This window comes from Poromitra crassiceps (genome assembly GCF_964638095.1).
Source record: "Poromitra crassiceps genome assembly, chromosome: 2".
Taxonomy (NCBI): domain Eukaryota; kingdom Metazoa; phylum Chordata; class Actinopteri; order Beryciformes; family Melamphaidae; genus Poromitra; species Poromitra crassiceps.
Window position 1 is genome coordinate 36,278,274 of NC_139624.1, and position 19,186 is coordinate 36,297,459.

General features: G+C 44.0%; 1 protein-coding gene across 2 annotated transcripts in view; it reads left to right on the forward strand.

Annotated features, from left to right (window-relative positions):
• Positions 1 to 19,186, forward strand: part of grm8a (glutamate receptor, metabotropic 8a) — a gene marked incomplete at both ends in the record, with an annotated part of 1,167,224 nt that overhangs the window by 418,434 nt on the left and 729,604 nt on the right. For both annotated transcript variants that reach the window (XM_083656991.1, XM_083656990.1), the window contains one exon: positions 18,087 to 18,290. In XM_083656991.1, the coding sequence (XP_083513117.1) occupies positions 18,087 to 18,290 (204 nt within the window). The remainder of the gene's footprint in view (positions 1 to 18,086; positions 18,291 to 19,186) is intronic.

A 19,186-nucleotide genomic window follows, 5' to 3' on the forward strand; every position in this document is an offset into this window, starting at 1 on the left:
CAGCCTCTGACATAGTATCAGGTCCCTAGCATCTAAGACAACACGTGAACAAACACATACCGCAGCTGTTGTTTTGAAATTGAGCAAGAGGAAAAGCAGAAAACGGATAAACGCTTCTTTGTGCAGACAGAAGAAACGCCATTGAAACGCCGCTCGGCGCACTGCACGAGCTGGAGTCGCCTTCCTCTGTGCCAGCCGGGAGAAAACGGGAGAAAGTAATCAAGAGATGTGTTTGATCATCGGAGGAATGAGGAAATGATCGATCAGTTTGCGAGGGCGGTGAGGACGTGTTGAATAGCCGAGGGGAAAACGGGAACGATCAAATAGCAGGGACGATATGACAGGGAGACATGGACGAGGACGGGTGGACCAGTTACAAGGCAGAAGCGGCAGTCACAGCAGCCCGCTGTCTGTTCTCAAGAGCTATTCAGTTGGTTCATGAAATCGCTGGGCTGCGTGCCCTCCAGTGTTGCTCCTGGCCAATCCCAGCGCCACAGGGCGTGGTTATTGCTTATCCTATGTGGGGTTAGAAATCTAAAAGGGGGATCGTGTGTGTGTGTGTGTGTGTCTGTCTGTCTGTCTGTCTGTCTGTCTGTCGGTGTGTCTGTCTGTCTGTCTGTCTGTCTGTCTGTCTGTCTGTCTGTGTGTCTGTCTGCACACTCACTCACACCGAGTAAACTGTATTGTTGAATGTAAAAAAAAAAGCACTTCATGTGTATATATATATATATATATATTTTTTTTTTTTTGTCATTTGTGTCCTAACGAATAATATTTACATGTCTGATGTCAATACAGTTCAAAATAAAAGAATTGAGAGTGAGTTCTGCCTGAGATTGTGCCCTTTTACAAAAATTGCATTTTCTCCTGTTTATTTTCTCAGGGAGACCTTTTGGGTGAAAACAGGGTGTATATAAATGGCTATAAGTAGAGTACAGAACATGCTAAAAGCTCACTTTTTTTTTCCTGGTGAACCCAGAGACGTACATCTTCATTTTGAGGTATTGCAAATCACTTTGGTGCTAATAGATAATTTACTGTGGGTCTTGAAAGATGACCAACAATTATGAAAATCTTTGGCCTGTGCTAAATATTGGCAGTCCTAAACTGGCCATGAATGAGTTAATTGGCATGCAACAACTTTTTCCATCACTTTTGAGAGGATGGGCAAGATGCTAATTGGTCTATAATTGCTTAGTTCTGAGCGGTCACCATTCTTATAGATGGGAGAGATGACTGCTGTTTTCAGACCATCAGGAAAAACGGCATCTTTAACACATTCACTGCCAGCCTTTTTTTTTTTACTGTAGGTAGGTTCTGCCAGAGGGTTTTTTTGAGGATTCTGGCTCATTTTACAAGAGCCGAGGATTATTTTCTGCTTGGAGTTTGTGAACACAAAGTTCACAAAAGTACTAATAGAATGTGTGCTTTCTCTGTCTAAAAGAGTTAGTTTGTAGAGTTAGTAGTTATGTAGATATTAGCCGTTGAGTACAGCATGGTTTCAGCGTCTGAGAGTGAAAGCTGAGATAATCGCAGTTTTGTGAAATTCAATCAAACAGGCAGAACAGTCACTTTAACCATTTATTTTTGGCATCAGTGAGAGATCAGACATCTAAACAATATAGTTCTGAACGTCCTCTCCTTCAAACTCCTCCCTCCGTGGGCGTGTCTGGTGGCTTTCAGCCTGCGTTTGTCACAAGCGAGTGTTCTGCTGCTGCTGCTGCTGCTGCGAGTTTGAGCAGCCTCCCTCCCTGGCAGCGAGTGTGGATAGGGCTCACTTGTTTCTTGGGTTTGAGAGCTTTGATGAAGCTTTGTGCGATTCTAGGCTTTATGCTGCGTGTTTCAAACTGTGTTTTCCACCCAGTCTATTTTTGGAATCCCCCACCGCCAGCTCCCAGCGCGATAATGCGCGAAAGTGAAAGCGTTTTCACCAATCCATTTTACAGTAGAGAATGGTTTCCTCGCGCGTTACCCTACAGTTTTGGCTCTGCTTTTCCTAGTGTGGAGAGCACTGTCGCCACTTAGTGGGTCCGTGGAATGGGTTGTACACGTTCGCTGACTCCAATATTTTTATAGGAGACGTGGGGAGCGTTGATCCACGTCCCACCGTCAAAAAAAAAAATCGATGACGTATTAATACGTCATTGGCAGTGAACCGTTGGATTTTTTTTGACGGAGTAATACGTCATTGGCAGTGAACGTGTTAATAGACCGATTAAGCAACATAAAGATTGAAGCGCACAAAGTGGTTGCATTCCGCTTAAAAATACAAGAATCAAGGCCATACACGTCCAGAGCATTAGAGGTTTTTAAGGCCAATAGAGTTTTCAAAACCTCCTGTTCAGTTGGCTCAGTGAGGGAGAAGACAGGGTGGGCGTGGTCTGGTGGAGAGATCACACCCTCCCTGTGGCCAAATGTTGTGGCCAGCTCCAAGACTGAGTCTCTAAAGAACTCATTAAAGGATGTTCCGATTACTTTCTCGTCCTGAGTTAAGATATTATTTACTCTAATTTCAAGGCGTTTGGGGGCCCCGTCTTCCTCTCTTGAGATATTATTAATGTGTTTCCAAACTAACTGACTATTACCCTTGGCTTGAGTTATGATGTTTACGAAAAAGGTTGCTTTTGCTCCGTTTTAGATGTAATACTACGTATATTGAGGTGGCCCCCCAATAAACCTTTAGGTTTGGACTGACTGTCCCAAATGATTTTAGCGTGATTCAAAGATTTCATAAGCCTAATATCATACAAATGTCTCTCTCTGGTTGTTTGTTGTTTTACCGTCGGACGTGGATTGAGAGTCACTGGTGTTGGCATCTCAGCATCTGATGTAGGGCTGATGCTGTTGCGAAGCAGATGTCCAGCTTGATTGAGAGTCATTCCCGTCGCGGCCGTAGATGTCGCCGCCACAGAAGCCAGGGATGTGATGATGGAAGTCGTCATAGCCCTGCAGTAGTGATGCCGAGGTGAAAGCTGTGGAGCTGTCTCTCCTTGGAATGCCACATTGATTTTCAACTATAGCCTACATTGCAGAAAAAACACACCTTGATTTAAAAATGAGAATTCGTTTGTCATGGTTTTATTAGGCTACATAATTCCCGACCATACAGGTTTGTGGTGTGAGGTAACAGTAGATTGCTTTTGAGAAAGTTGTGACGGTGTTGTGCCAAGCTGCCTCTCCCCACCCTGGCCGGCCCAAAACACCCAGGGCACCGACCCGTAGTGTCCGGCCAGTACAGTAACCTCTTTCCCTGCAATTGCACGCATGCAAGACCAGCTTCTCCACAGCGCGGATGGCGTGACCGCAGTCAATGGCTTAACCAGAGTGGACAATTCTGACACAGTCTATTGAAATAGGCTAGAAGTAAAATCTCACACATTCCTACCCTATTAAATAAACAAATATTTTTAGATGTGTAGGCCTATGTTATAGCCTATATGAACGAAACGTCTAATTACAGTAAGCGCACGCTTTGGGACATCACTGCGTAATTGCGCGGCGGCCCTCTCTCTCTTCCCTCTCTCGTTCTCTCCCCCCCCCCTCTCTCTCTCGCTCTGTCTCTCTCTCTCACCCTCTCTCTTTTCTCTCTCTGTTCCTCTGCTTGCTCTCAGCAAGAAATAAGCTGGTGACGTGATGGCGGTGATGCTGTGGCTTTCAAGGGGAGTGATCTCACCTTGTGAATCCTTTATGGGCATAAACACGCCTATGGAGGTTTGCGCTGAGATGACGTGAAGCGCAGCGGGCCGACATGCCCACAATTAGGGCTTTGCGTGGCGCTATTCCAGCGCAAAACGGGCGCTAACGCAGAATTACCGCCGTTGGGAAGATAGAGCCCTTAGACTTGTCTAAATTAATTCCACAACACTAGCTGGCGTGTGGCGAAATGAATATCCTCACGAAAAGAGTCAGACTGGATGTGACCAAGATGTGAAATAAGGTCACAAATCTGGTTACAAATGGTGACTGTAGTCTCTAATCAGTTCCATTCACTGCAGAACGCATGCTACTGAGACTGCAGATACGCAATAAGTGATCACTTGTTGGATTAGGTAACCCAACACGTCTGGGAGGACAAAGGTGGTCAGATAGTGAGATTGTGTGTTTTTCACCAAAATAATGGTTGAATATAGTTTTATATGATGATATAGCCCAGTAGTAATAGAAATGAGTCAGACTGCATTATAAGTTCTGATTACAGTAAATTCTTGTCCAATTTCTGATTCTGATTACATTTGGAAAGCAATCTTCCCTATCCATCCAAATGTTCACATTGCATAATGATATTTGACATTTCAGTCAGCCATGTTTCTCCATCAGGAGCATGTCATATTATAGGGGAAAAGTTCAGAATTTGAAGATTTTCATTTCATTTCATTGTAGTAGTCAGGATGGGAGCGTGTCTGTGTTCCCACAGCCCTATGTCCCCCCCTCTGTTTAATAATAAAATAAAGGTTTTCACCTGTCTTTCAAGCATTTTCATAGATGAAAAAAAGCATAGAAAAATTATCCTACTCCGCCAGCGATAGCCATGGCTGGAGGCATTATGTTTTCGGATTGTCCGTACGTATTGTCCTGGCCATTGTCGTTACATCTCTTTAGAATGCACTGTCCCTAAAAAGAAAGTGTGTCTAAATTGCACAAAATCATACAGTGGACTTCTTCGGGTCCCATGCATGAATGACTCGTGAGTCCCGAGTGGTAAAGAGTAAGTTGGTTAAACTCACTCCCCCAGTATAAAGGCACGTTAATCAGCTCCATCAAGGGAGCTAGCTCTCTTGGTGCAGTGGTTAGCGTGTCCGCCTTGCAAGCTGAAGGTCGGCAGTTTGAATCCACCCCTGGGCAAGTCCTTAACATGGGTTGCTGCAATTACCATCAAACACAACGCCGTTACACAAGCAACCCGCCAAGTGTGAAGTCCTACTACTACCTAATTACTTATTACATACACTGCAGTCTGGGTCTGGGTCTGGGGGGGTGTGCATTAGGGAATGGCCATAGCTGTGCTGTGGGGATGTAAGCCTGAGGAAACATAGGGCCTAATTTTGAGGAAAATCCTTGGGAAAACATATGGCTGGGGGAACATAGGGCCTAATCTTGATGGGGAGGAAAATGTCTTCGAAATGGGGGAACATAGGGCTGTGGGAAAATAGGGATGACCCTGTCACAGGGGATCTGCACACACACACACACACACACACACATGCACATACACACATGCACAGCTTCCAGCCTTGACAAATTTAATTTCCAATTGAGATATCCTTCAAATGAAAAAGTCATACTTCCATGCCAGAATGACAGCTCACAATGCACCAATACATGCACACATGCATTATACTGTGTGTACACACACACACACACACACACACACACACACACACACACACACACACACACACACACACTTACAGGCGTTGTGAAATTTGTCCTCCGCATTTTCCCCATCCTGGCTTGTCGTCCTCCACGGGCTCGCCAGGAGCGGTGGGCAGCTGCAGTGAATCCCCTGGATTAGATATTTCTCTGTCCATTGCTCACAAAATATCAACATTATGCCCCCCCCTCCTCCTCATTATAATTTTAACTTGTGAACATGCGGTGACAAGTTCTGGAATGAAACTGATGTCTGTCTGCCAGTCAGTCTCTCCGTCTGTCTGTCTGTCTGTCTGGCTGCCTGTCTCTCTGTCTGTCTGCCTGTCTGTCTGCCTGTCAGTCTGCATGTCAGTCTGCCTGCCTGTCAGTCTGCATGTCAGTCTGCCTGTCAGTCTGTCTGTCCGCCTGCCTGCTTGTCATCCTGCCTGCCTGTCTGTCTGCTTGTCTTCCTGCCTGCCTGCCTGCCTGTCAGTCAGTCTGTCTCTCTGCCTGCCTGCCTGCTTGTCTTCCTGCCTGTCTCTCTGCCCAGCCTGCATGCCTGTCTGTCTATCTGTATGTCTGTCTGTCTGTCTGTCTGTCTGTCTGTCTGTCTGTCTGTCTGTCTGTAGACACATTGTGACTGAACGCATGACCTCAACAATAATAAATGATAGAAACTCCTCACACCACAGATTCCACCTTTAAATTAGATGATCTTTTGAGCACCCTGCTGCATACATTTACACATTAATAAGGAGAAACGGATCTCTCTTGAAAGTGCTCTAACTCCGTACGACACAGAGTTCATACTGCCCACGTGTTGTGTGAAGACATGCATGCTGACGTAGAAATATTTGCTAATTGATGCATTATTTAGCTTAATTGATGGCCTCATTAGCATAACTGGTGATATTGAATATGCCCTGGTGATTATGGTGGGACGTGAGGCAGCTTATGCCTCTTGTTTTCAATGAGACTGTCTTCAGTGCTAGGGGCAGATGAAAATGCAGACACTGTTCCAAGGTGCTATAGTAAGATGTACCAGGCAGCAGCCTCCTGGCTTGAAATTGATCTGTGTGTGGACTCGCTCTGAATACCAACTATTTTCTAAAACAGCGTTGTGTCATAAATAAACAAACAGACAGAGTCAGTAGATAAATCCGGTTGCTATATGAAACGGGCATGCTGGTGTTATGAATGTATTTTTCATTTTGCTGTATTTTATTCCTTTGATACAGTCTGAGAGCAGATGTTTGTTGTGTTTAAGCTATGTGACAGAGTATACGATACAGTGTGTGTGTGTGTGTGTGTGTGTGTGTGTGTGTCCCAGGTCTCAGTAGGAACTCAGCATTGCCTCCCGGCCTGTGGCCCAACCAAGCAGCTAATCAGTCCGTTACGCTGATAATAGAGCTGATTGGAACTCATCTCTTGTCAATCCCTTGATAACAGACTGTAACACACACACACACGCCCCATGCACATGCACATGCACACAAACACAAACACATGCACCCCCCCCCCCCCCCCCCCACACACACACACACACACACACGTGCATGCGCACGCGCACACACACACACACACACTATGGCGCCCTATCAAAGTCAATATTCAAGGACACACGCGCAGCAACGTGTGTGTGCCTGCGTGATTAACATAGGCAATTTTGTCACGCACGCGCACTATGACGTGCGCAAACTACATCACGCGTGACAACAAGCTGCGTAGCGTAGCTACTTACAGCGTGTACACGTGTGGCCAATGTTGGAGAAATGTTGTTACGCGTTCACACACACATGTGTTCGCAGTTTTTGATACTGCGCCACCGGAAGTGTATCTGCATCGCGCGCAGCAGTCTGCGTACGTTAATGCGTCACGTAGTTCTGTTCTGTTTTATTCTATTTCTATGTTCCATTTTCATCCAGTAGATGGTGCCGGTGACCAAACCAACCAGTTGATCCAGCATGTCCCTGGCCACCAGAGTCACATGACTGCACTTGAGGTTTCTGTCCCATAGATCGCTAGCAGACTATTCTGTGGTCAGCACCATAGATTACCCACAATCCCTTGGGCCCACATTTTACAACATAAATCGCCCATTAATCCTCATAAACAGCATTTAAAACGTGTAATAATGGATATATGAGTCGGTAAAACTGTTTTTGTAGTTGTGTAGTGGTGAATGAATACATGTTACAGACGCAGACCCACCAGCTGTAGTATAAATAGGTTGTGATGTGATTGCTGAATTAGGTTTAACTGACCCCTTGCGGCTGGATGGTAGAAGCAAGTTGGTCAACAGTACAGTCCTGACAGCATGAAAAACTGTTTTACCGACTCATATATCCATTATTACACTTTTCAATTCTGTTTATGTGGATTAATGGGCGAATTATGTTCTAAAATGTAGCCCATGGGCTTGTGGGTAATATTTTGGTCACTGGCATGAACTGGATGAAAATAAAACATGGAAATAGAATAAGATAGAAGCTAACTACGCGACGCGTTCATGTACGCGGACTGTTGTGCGCGATGCAGATACACTTCCGGTGGCGAAGTATCAAAAACTGCAAACGCGTGCGTGTAAGTAGCTATGCTACGCAGCTTGTTGTCACGCGTGATGTAGTTTGCTCACGTCATAGTCCGCGTGCATGTGCGCGTGTGACAAAATTGTTCGATTCTCTTCATGCGTTTATGCATACGTTCGCGAAAAACGCATAAACATTACGCGTAATTTTACGCGTAAATGTACGCGGGGTGCAGCAGTCAGAGCGCGTAAGCATGCGCATTACAAGTCAATGGGGAAACTACATGACACGTCAAGCGTTGCTTCGCTACACAGGCGTCAAAGCATGCGTGTGTGACACGTTCAGTCGATAGCTGCGCATGTTTATTGAGTCGTTTGGACCTTCATACACACACACACGTGCATGCGCACGCGCACACACACACACACACACACACACACACACACACACACACACACACACACACACTTGGAACACACCAAAATTGGATAGATATATTCAGCTTCTCCTTCTGTCACAGTGTCTGCATTTATACTTCTCTCTCCAATCACAGACTAGACCCCAGGGTTCACAGACCGAGGCTTTGACTGATATTAGTGTTTATCAAGTAGGACTTTTTGTCTGTCTTGTCTCTGTCAGAGAGAGACACTACTGTATGAGAGGTGGAGTCTTTCATTGGTGTGTCACGTCACATACTGTAGGTGGGTGTAGGACTAGAGAGAGTTTGTGGTTGGTCTTTCTCCTCTAATTCACAGCACAGACTGACATCACTGCCTCTCTCTCCATCAGATGCAACATAGGAGATGTATCTGGTGTCAGAGAACAAGCACAAGCCTTTGAGTCTAGGTTGCCATGGTGTATTATTACATTTAGTCTTTTAGAGAAACTGCTGTTTCATTAATCATTGCACTCGTGACAGTAATCTTTATTTATCCAGGGATGGTTGATTGATCAAGTGTACTCATTTTAAGCAACAACCTGGTCAACATTAATATTGTACTGTACAGTTACACACAATCACACACACCTGACAACAGCCCAGTAACCACAGACTTGTGCTGCTGGCCACTGAGCAGTTGGGGAAGTGTTCTGCTCAAGGGCACCTCAGTGTAGCTGTTGATGGAGTGGAGAGTGTTTCTCATCCTCTTCCCTTCACAACAAGTCTTGCATAGAGAGCCAAAGGCATGCCCACTTCCGGTTTAGGCCAAGAGATTTCATCCGCCATTCTTTTTTCCATCTACATTTGGTAAAATGCTTATAAAAAGAGTTTTACTTGGTCAAACAGAATGATTCAGCTGTATTTAGAATCACAAGAGACCATAGAACATTTCAATCGGAGCAAAACGATTATACGTTGGTGCACTAGCACCGTTGCATCGTTGTGATGCCTATTGGCCAGATGATTTTTTTTTTCTTTTTACTTTTTTTTTTTACCTTTTATTTATACAGGGGGAGTCTCACTGAGAGCAATGCTCTCTTTTTCAGGAGTGCCCTGTTCAGAATGTGTTGTCATATCCTACTATAGCATTCAGTGTCTCCTATACAGTTATCTATTTGTGGAGGTACACCACAATATATTTTGAGCACCACAAATAGATTTTGACTGCCACATATTAATTTCAAGTAGTTGACTGCAAACACCTGCTTTAGGAGCCCACTAGATGGTCCTCTGAGGCCCACCAGTGGGCCACGGTTCAGTGGTTGGGAAACACTATCATGCCGATAGAATAGGCTATATAAGGAGACAATTATTTTTTCATCACTGTAAAGCCACAGCATAGTGAAGAGGATATTAATGTGATGTGTGTAGTTCTTCATATCTACTAGCCTCTTCATTTTGCTCTCAGAGTGCCCCAGATTAATGCATTTTATTTTAAAATTTACAAAAGTTCCCCCCTACTGGAGTAATATTGACTTCTGGGTGGTGCAACACCTGTTTGGAAGGTCTAGAATCACTATGGCTGTCTAGAGAGCATGTTTCACATTATGCTTTGATTCTGATTCAGAAAGTTTTAGCTTTGTTTCTTTAAAAGTTATGCGTTCAATTCTCCCATGCTGCTCCTACAATGCCTTTGAGTCAAAAGCTGTAGTTGTTAAAAAGTCTTGCTGTGCACTGTGCTTGATGTCGCCGAGACCAGGAAAAAGCCTTGAAGCAGTGGGGAGGGGCTAAAGACTGAGCGCTGTGTCTGACAATACAGAATTGCAGTGTGAGGCTACACGTATGCACACATTCGAGTGAAGTGTCTTGATTGAGGCAATGGGAGCCAATTTGCTGCAGTTTTTCTAACATCTGAGCCACCACCAGCCAGTACGATGAATGTTGATCCAGGATTCAACAACAAATTTAGGACTCGTAAAGTCAACAGACACTCGGACGTGTTCCAGCAGACCAGCACTTTAATCTACTTGGAGCACCAATTAAAATGGTACAGATGTATTATGTAAGCTCTGGACTGAAATGTCTGTACTAATTGAATCATCATGGATTAAAGTATTCACACGTGACTGCCTGCCTGCTATCTTTACAAGTGTGAAAACCCCTTTAACTTTGTGTGTGTGTGAAAGTAGCAGTAACCACTAACCCTCTTCAACAGCAAATGTGTAATTTGTCCAGCTTAACTGTTGTCCAATTGTGACACCTTATCTCCGTAGGTTTCTGTAGTTGTGGTTGCTGGAAAAGTAATATCAGTTCCAGGTTAGATCTGTGATGCATCTACAGTAATCATCTTCAGTTAAGGAATAACAAAATACCCACCTACCTGTACAGTAAGTAATGTTAAAGTAAGATAATGGTTAAAATGTTATCCGACTTTGTAGCCTGGAGAGAAACCAACCTGTGACACAACAGTAGCTAAACAAAGCGATGAATGCTGATTTTCAGTTACCACATTCTTAATTACTCAGTACGGCTAAAACCCTCATTAAGCCGTTTCCTCTCTTTCATCACCTTCTCCACTTCATGCCTTAAGTGGATTTAATCAGTGAAATCAATATGGGAAGGCATCTTTCACGTTGATTCACCTGTTCAGCCTATTTCATGCAGGGACGCCCTAATGCTTGGTTTGTGTAATGTGTAAATGAACTGTTATCTGGTCAGAGGGATTTCACTATAGGATTCTTGCATTTTCCTCAATTGCTTCTGCCAGGAGTCCGATGGCTTCTGGTCTGCTTTCGTTCCAGCACTCTCTCCCAACTAATAAGACAGCTCATATATGGGAAAGTCAATAGGAATTGGGCCCTGTTTGTTGTCTCATCAAGCCATGCAACCCCCCCCCCCCCCCCCCCCCCACACACACACACACACACACGCACACACATATTTCTACACACACACTCACACACACATCTCTACACACGCACACAAAGCACCCGCCAGGCTGCTCTAACTGTGGATTGGATTTCATTCTCAGGACCCCATTAATTCCTTCTGGATGCTCATATTGATTGAAGGGCCTCTGGTCTTGTTAACTGCAGCCCAGACGCCGTTTGATTCCATTTGTTTAGCCTGAAGGTTGCTGCTACTTGTATAAAATGGGTGAATAAAGCGAAGAGAGAGGCAGTGGCTCGGGGAGTGAGAGAAAGAGAGTCTGAGAGAAAGAGAGATGCATATTGAAGATATGGTTATAGTCAGTGGAAGAAATGATGGTTAAATGTCCCATAGTATGAAAAAGACGTTTTTCCTTGCCCATCCATATACTTTTGTCACCCTTCAACCTAACCCACAGACTGTGAAAAGTGAATTCTTCTGCATTGTTGCCCTATCCTCCTTCCTGGGAAAACATGTAAGTAATTTTGATTAGGAAATTGCAAATATGCAAATCACAACCGGAGCTATTTGCATTTTTGCAATTTGGTTTTACATGCTCTGTCACATAGTTTTCTTCTACAAGGAAGGAGTTTTTCTGCATCTGCACCCTCCCACCTCACCTACTGTAGCCGATCAGGTGGCCAATCAGAGCAGTGCCTCATTATCCCGGCAAGCCCGCCCACTCAGAATAGCGCATATTTAATGAAGGGAGAAACTGAGTGGATGGAGAGGCGCTGCAGAGCCTGGATTATTTTTTTTATTTTTTTTGCAACATAATTCATAACCGTATTTTAACTCATTGAGTGCCAATGACGACAGTTGTCGTCAATTCGAATACTAACGTAGAGTGCCAAAGACGACGATTGTCGTCAATTGCGTTTTTTGACGGTGGGACGTGGATCAATGCCCGATACATCTCCTGTACAAATATTGTAGCTATTGGAGGTCTATAACCTATTTTACCGACCCAGTAGGTGGCGACAGTGCTCTCCAGATTACAGAAAGGTCCGGAAAACAGGAGGAAAAAGCCGTGATCAAAGAGAAACCGATGCATGCTGCAGCCAGAGCCATATAGATTGCTCTGTCTGCAGCTGACGTTGTCTGCGAACCGCAGTCAATCCGCGCACACAACTGAGCTCCTCTGCCTCTGTCTGTCTGTCTGCATAGTTTCTTCACACGATTAGCTGCCAGAAAGGCAGCACCCGACGCCGAAGGGCCAAACCTTTCCCTGCAGTCCGGGTTGGCATTTCCTTGTCGCGCTGGGAGCCGCCCGGCGCACACAAACGGAGCGCTCCGAAAATAGACTGGGTGCGTGAGGCTGTGTAGTGTGGGGAGGAGTTTGCAGCTGAGGGGGGGTGAGGGGGGTGGGGCACGCAGGCACCACACAACTACACCACGTCACTACATCAGAAAATATTATCTTCAGACTCAGTGAATGTGCTTGAAATGCTGCATTTCACAAAAGGCGGAATAACTCAGCTTCTAATTTGAAAAGTGTCTTTTTGCTCAAAACAGCCTATCTTCTCCGGCTCATAACTAAAGAACGGAAAATGGGATCAATAAACTTTTTTTTGCAGATGATAGAAGAGAGTCTCATCATTCTTTGTGCGTGTTTGGTGTTTACATAGTAATATCACACAATATTCTGTGGGCCTCGAGAAATCACTGAAAACGCTCTGAAACTCTGGCCAAAAGTGGCTGGCACTCAATGAGTTAAATACCACTGAGAAATGGTTTAAAACAGCTGAAAGGAGCATAATATGGGACCTGGGGAAGATACTTAAATATGGAATTGAAGCGATGTTGGGAATTTCTATGCACTTCCACTCTCCTAACATTAATGAAAAATAGAAAAATGGGCTTCATAATCAATTACTGATTTCGTTCATGCATCAAGGAGCTTTTGCTTTCACTACGTTCTTTTCCATTTGCTAATTATGCTAATGAGTGGTTACATAAACCCTGTTATTAAATTCCAGTTGGGAGGTTGTTTGTGTGTCTGTCTGTGTGTTTGTGTGTCTGTGTATACAAATGTGTGTTCATTTGTGTATGCGCACGGACGTGTTGAGTGTGTGTCATTCATTGCAATGGGGTAAACTTAATTCCACACAGCATGATCCATTGCCTCCATCTTTCAGTAGCCAGATACTCGAGCGCTTGTGTATGCTGTGTGCTGACCTGAAATAGTCTGTTTGACATTAGATGTTAAAACGTTAGAGGTATTAAAATGTTAAACCATGCACAAATTAGCATAATCTCCGCTTACATTGTAGTAATAAATCAACCAAGCGGAGACAAAACAAAGTATTACTCAAAACACAAGACAGAAAGAACATTGTATTGCATGATAAAAAAAACCTTCAGAAAAGTACAGAATAGATATTAGACAGTAGAGTATCTGCAAAAAGTAGAGCACTTCATACAAGGAAACCCGTCACAGTCCAGAACACTTAAAGACTTTGCACACAGAGTCAGTTTTTTCGTCCGAAATTGACGCATGGAAAAAAAGAAAGAATACGACCTCATTTGTGTCAATCATCATTGACACACCGAGTCCGACAATTACGTCCGTCATTTAAGTTTTCCGACGAGGTTCGATTTTCTGCGTTTTTCCGCATCCATGAAAAGCGTTTTGACAGTTGTTTGACCACCCAGAGTAGAGTAGTGTTGCTATTCACAATGAAAAATGGCGTCTGAGAAGTTAATTCACTTCGTCTCCCACCACAAAGCATTTTATGACAAAGCAGGAATACAGAGATTCTGAATTAAAAGACAGAATGTGCCAGGTGATTGCAGACCAGCTTTGAATGTGGCACGCGGTGTGTGAGTGTGTGTGTCTGTGTGTGTGGGGGGGGGGGGGGTTAGAGAGAGAGAGAGCCACACAGACACACTGCCAGCCACCTCCTCCTGACTTCAAGGTCCTTGCACACAGAGTCCGAATTGTTCGCTGCGTTTTTTTAATCCGTCATCCGTGAAAAAAACGTCACGCACAGATACCTTGCCCACTGAGTCCGATGCGTTAATTATCCAATATTCGTTGCGAAGATTCGCAACGAAAAGAAAACTACCGCGATCCTATTGATCCACAACTGGCAGTGTGTCTGTGTGGCTCTCTGTCTCTCTCCTCCCCCCCCCCCTTCCCCATACACACACACACACACACCGCGTCCCGCATTCCAAGCTGGTCTGCAATCACCCGGCACATTCTGTCTTTTAATTACGAATCTCTGTATTCCTGCTTTGCCATAAAATGCTTTGTGCTGGGAGACGAACTGAATTAACTTCTCAGACGCCATTTTTCATTGTGAATAGCAACACTACGGCAGCTCTGGGTGGTCAAACACCTGTCAAAACGATTTCATGGATGCGGAAAAACGCAGAAAATCGAACCTCGTCCGAAAACTTAAATGACGGACGTGATTGTCGGACTCGGTGTGTCAATGATGATTGACACAAATGAGGTCGTATTTTTATTTTTTTCGTGCGTCAATTTCGGACGAAAAAACGGACTCTATGTGCAAGGACCAGTGTGCAAGGTATCTGTGCGTGACGTTTTTTTTCCGGATGACGGATTAAAAAAACGCAGCGAACAATTCGGACTGTGTGCAAAGACCTTTACTGAGGTGATGTACTTTGTCAGATGGCCTCTAGAGGGCGGCGTTGACGCGTCTATAGACAGAATCACAATGTTTGTTTACAATAACGTCAGGTAGACAACACCTGCGTCATACAATTTAATGGAGCAGAGCAAACAGGGCGGGGAACAACTGAGATAAAGAGAAAAGGTCTTATATGGTGGTAGCGCTGTTGCCTCACAGCAAGAAGGTCCTGTGTTTGATTCCCTCCTGCGACGCTATGGGCGCTCACGGTGTGTCCCCATCCCCATGTCCTCCTCAGTGCCTAACACATGCAAAACACATGCAAAAAAAGAGAGTCTAAAACCCATGTTTGTTGCTTTCATATCTCATTAATTATAACAACACTAACGTTAGTTTAGAGACCTAATTTACCTGTTGGGCCACAGAATGAAAAGAAAAGAAAAATTACAGCTGGAGTTCACCCAAAACTATCAGCTTGTGTGACCAGCGGTGAGATGTCACTGCTGGGGAGATTTGGTTTATCAACATAGTACATAAAATAAGCACAGCCAAACGTCAGATAGGTCGGACCACCGTGTTTAACTAGTATATCTTTAACGTTACAGTTATGGCTGAAAATGACAACAGAAATGAACAATAAACAAGTTTGTGATATCTCCACAATTTAGATCAATCGGCAGGTCTACCCAGAAGTACCTGCTGTTAACCCAACGTCACAGTGATTGGGTCTATACACCCATGCCTATAATGGGCCCTGCACTGTTGCCAAGTTCAAAGTGCACTAGTGAAAAGTCTGGGTGCTCTTTTTCCCCCTGACCATGGCGAACAATGTGTAATGTATGTGTTTAATTTCACAGTAGTTGGTAATAAATTGGTATGGCTGATGGCGGGTTGCTCTACTTGCTTAGTAAATCCAGAGGGACCTGATCATAGCACTGACTGCATCAAACTCAATCAAACGCCGTCTGGGCTGTAAAAATGTAATTATTAGAAGAAGAGCTGGCATCACCTCACACAAGCAGTACCTTCACTTCAAAATAGGCTGCTGTGAAGTTGATAAGGGACATGCAGAAACCACAACATCCCCTGCATGATCTGCTGCCCCCAATGTGAGGCAGCTGTACTGCCAGAATATTAAGAAACCAAAATCAACTGGCAGAGTTTAAGGCCAAAACAAACCAACTGAAAAAGTCAACTCTGCATAATGGTTAGGCTATTTACTATAGCTTGTCAACTCTTTGATGAAGTAAGTGATGAGAAGTTTGCCTGTGTATCCTTGCCTCTTCTTTGATCAATTGTGCAGGAAGTAACCTTTACAACATGTTTTTGTTTTCTGTATCCCGTGGAATAGCTCTCTAGAGTCTACTTTGTCATATTTTAAAATATAGTTCGGAACTCCTTTTATTATAACCTTGTGTGTAAATATAAATGTGTAGTATGTGCAATTGTGCACGTGTCTTTTTTCATGTATCGGCTACAAAAATGTCCTTTTTATGTCCCATGATTTATTTATTATTATATATTGTATGGCTTTTTCACTATATTTTCTGTGGCTTTTTCAGTATATTCTACTGCAAGCATGGACTAAGAAAAGTCAAGGAACTTCAGACACACACGTCCCCCTCACTTCTGGGGCAGGGTTCAGACACACCTCCCCCTCACTTCTGGGGCATGGTTCGGGGTTATTGTAGGGCTGTAGGGGCTGTATTGATATTACTTTCTTAAAATGAAAAGGAATCTGTTATCTGTGCCTTGTAAAGCTTTTTTTTTGCACTTAGAAATACGTACGATGTAGAAACCATCCGCCTCTAGCCATAATTATCTGACACAACCACCAACTACCAGTACCTATATTTGCTCCTCTTGTGTGTAACCGGCAGGAGGTTTTCGGGATGGAAGAAAATGGGTGGCAGGAAGTTAGCCAAGCACTTCACATAACGCCATAAGAAAACTGTCAGTTATACAAAATTACAGAAAAATAACAGATTTAGTCTTATTACTTTATACATGTCATAATAACTGTGGTTACACGTGCACCACTGTAGTTGCGCTCAGCAGTCACAATCACAACAACGAACAGACACTGACAAACATTGACGTGCATGTACTGTATTCAACCGGTTGCAACACGTGTCATGGGCCTGTACAGATCTTCTCTCTCTCTCTCTCTCACGTTCTCTCTGTCTCACCCTCCAGCTTTTCTTTCTTTCTTACTTATCCCTATTTCATATCTTCATCCTCTGACTTCACAAGCTGTCTACACTCTTTTGGTTTTTTGCTCTGCCCCCCCCCCCCCCCCCCAAATGTATATTTTATTGTGTACTTATTGATTTATCTTTGTATTTGTTGCCTTGCTTATTTGTTGTTTTGTTGCTTCCCTATCTCTCCTTCCTACAGCTGTTGTTTCATTCTGACCCTTACTTGTTACATTCTCTCTTTATTTCATTCATAGTTATCGTTATTTCATAGATATTATTCCCACAGCAGTCATTTATGAACTATCACACTCGAACTATATCACACTCAGGGTGGGAAACTGCAACCAGAAGATTGGAAAAATATACAGTATAAAACTATCATTACTTCAAAACGTGAGGCCTTCAGATAGAGCAGTGTGACATTAGCTACCAATCTCTGGAACTACAACTGTTGAAAACATAGCAACAAAGTTAGCTAGCTTAGTTAGTTAGCTTACTAGCTACTAGCTACCTACGGTGCCATGGCACGAGTCCGATACCTCACGAGTCCGACACCTCACGAGTCCGAAAAAAGAGGCTAACTTCCCCCAGACCCTAACCCAAAACCTAACCTCTCCCACCCCCACGCCTAAACCTAACCTCCCCCAGACCCTAACCCAAAACCTAACCTCTCCCACCCCCACGCCTAAACCTAACCTCCCCCAGACCCTAACCCAAAACCATGAGGTGTCGGACTCGTGAGGTATCGGACTCGTGAGGTATCGGACTAGCGGGCAGTCCCCCTACCTACGTGGGCTACATCCTCCTAGATTTTTTTAAACAAAGAGTATTGAAGGCAAGAGACAAAACACTGGTGCTTTTTGACAACAGCACTGTCGCCATTTTTTCCTGGGGGAAAAACACCTCCTTGCGCCTATAGTACAGCAGCACATGGCGGATTTGTTGTGCGCTGATGTTGCAATGGAATAAGCTACTAGCCCTCAGTTCTTATTAATGCAAGTTATTTCCCTTGAGTGTGATGTAAGTTCAAAATGGCCACTGTGCGAATGGTCTTTTTGCTTTCTTCCCCCTCTAACCACTTTCTCCTCCCTCTCTCCTATCTCAGGGTTGGAAAAAGTTGGCCGTGATTCCAGCTACGAACAGGAGGGTAAGGTGCAGTTTGTGATGGATGCGGTGTACGCCATGGCCCACGCCCTGCACCGCATGCACCGAGAGCTCTGCTACGGCTACCCAGGCCTCTGCCCCCGCATGGCCAACAACATCGACGGCAAAGAGCTGCTCAGCCACATCCGAGCCGTCAACTTCAACGGTGAGTCGTACGGGCACGGAACTGTGAAATCATGACCAGACGGCCATAACATTTCTACGTGCAGAAAATGATACACCTACTGCACACTAGGCTACACAATCACCTCCTAACATCTCCATGCAGAATTCACTCCTCCATTCTTCCTCTATCCCTTTCCCATCATTTCATCCCATCTTTCATGTTTTCTCTTCTCTCCAGCGTCTTCCAGTTCCAACATCAAGTCGTTGCCATCAGTCGTCCCAGACAGTGCGTAGGGTTTAAACAAATCAAAGCTCTGCCATTTTACCGAAGGGTGCAAAAACACAACAAGATTTTAAGATTCCCTACAACAAGTTCATTTGTCCGCCATAGCTGAATTATGTAAAGCATGATGCTAACACTGTCAGCGATAGGGGTTTGATTTCCACTGGGGCCGTTCTAAAAATATGTGCACCCACGCTATTGTACTTTTGATCAAAACATTCATCAAATGCCATATATTATGTTAGCTAAGTTATTCCAGTCAGAGATCTGGGCATACATTCTACTTCATGGTGATTTTTACAAGTTTAGTTTTTTCCCCTGCATCACCACTATTCAGTATACATTTTAGGTAAATTTGACCTTAAAGAAATCTACAAGAAATCCTGTAGTGTTTATCCACCCTGTTTGGCTAATTAAGCATACTTTAACAATGCTAAGTGCTGACTTCTTATAATTTGTCTATTGAATCCTACTCACAAAAGTATTTACCTGGTGATTTAGATTATTATGCATACCTTATTGGAAAAGTAAAAAGTTAAACTTGTTACTTTTCCCAAACATAATATCTGCTGATATTTTGCTTATTGCAGAAAGCATTTTTTTAACCCCTAAAGCTTGTTTTGAGACCCCCAAAACACTTTCATTAACGCTGT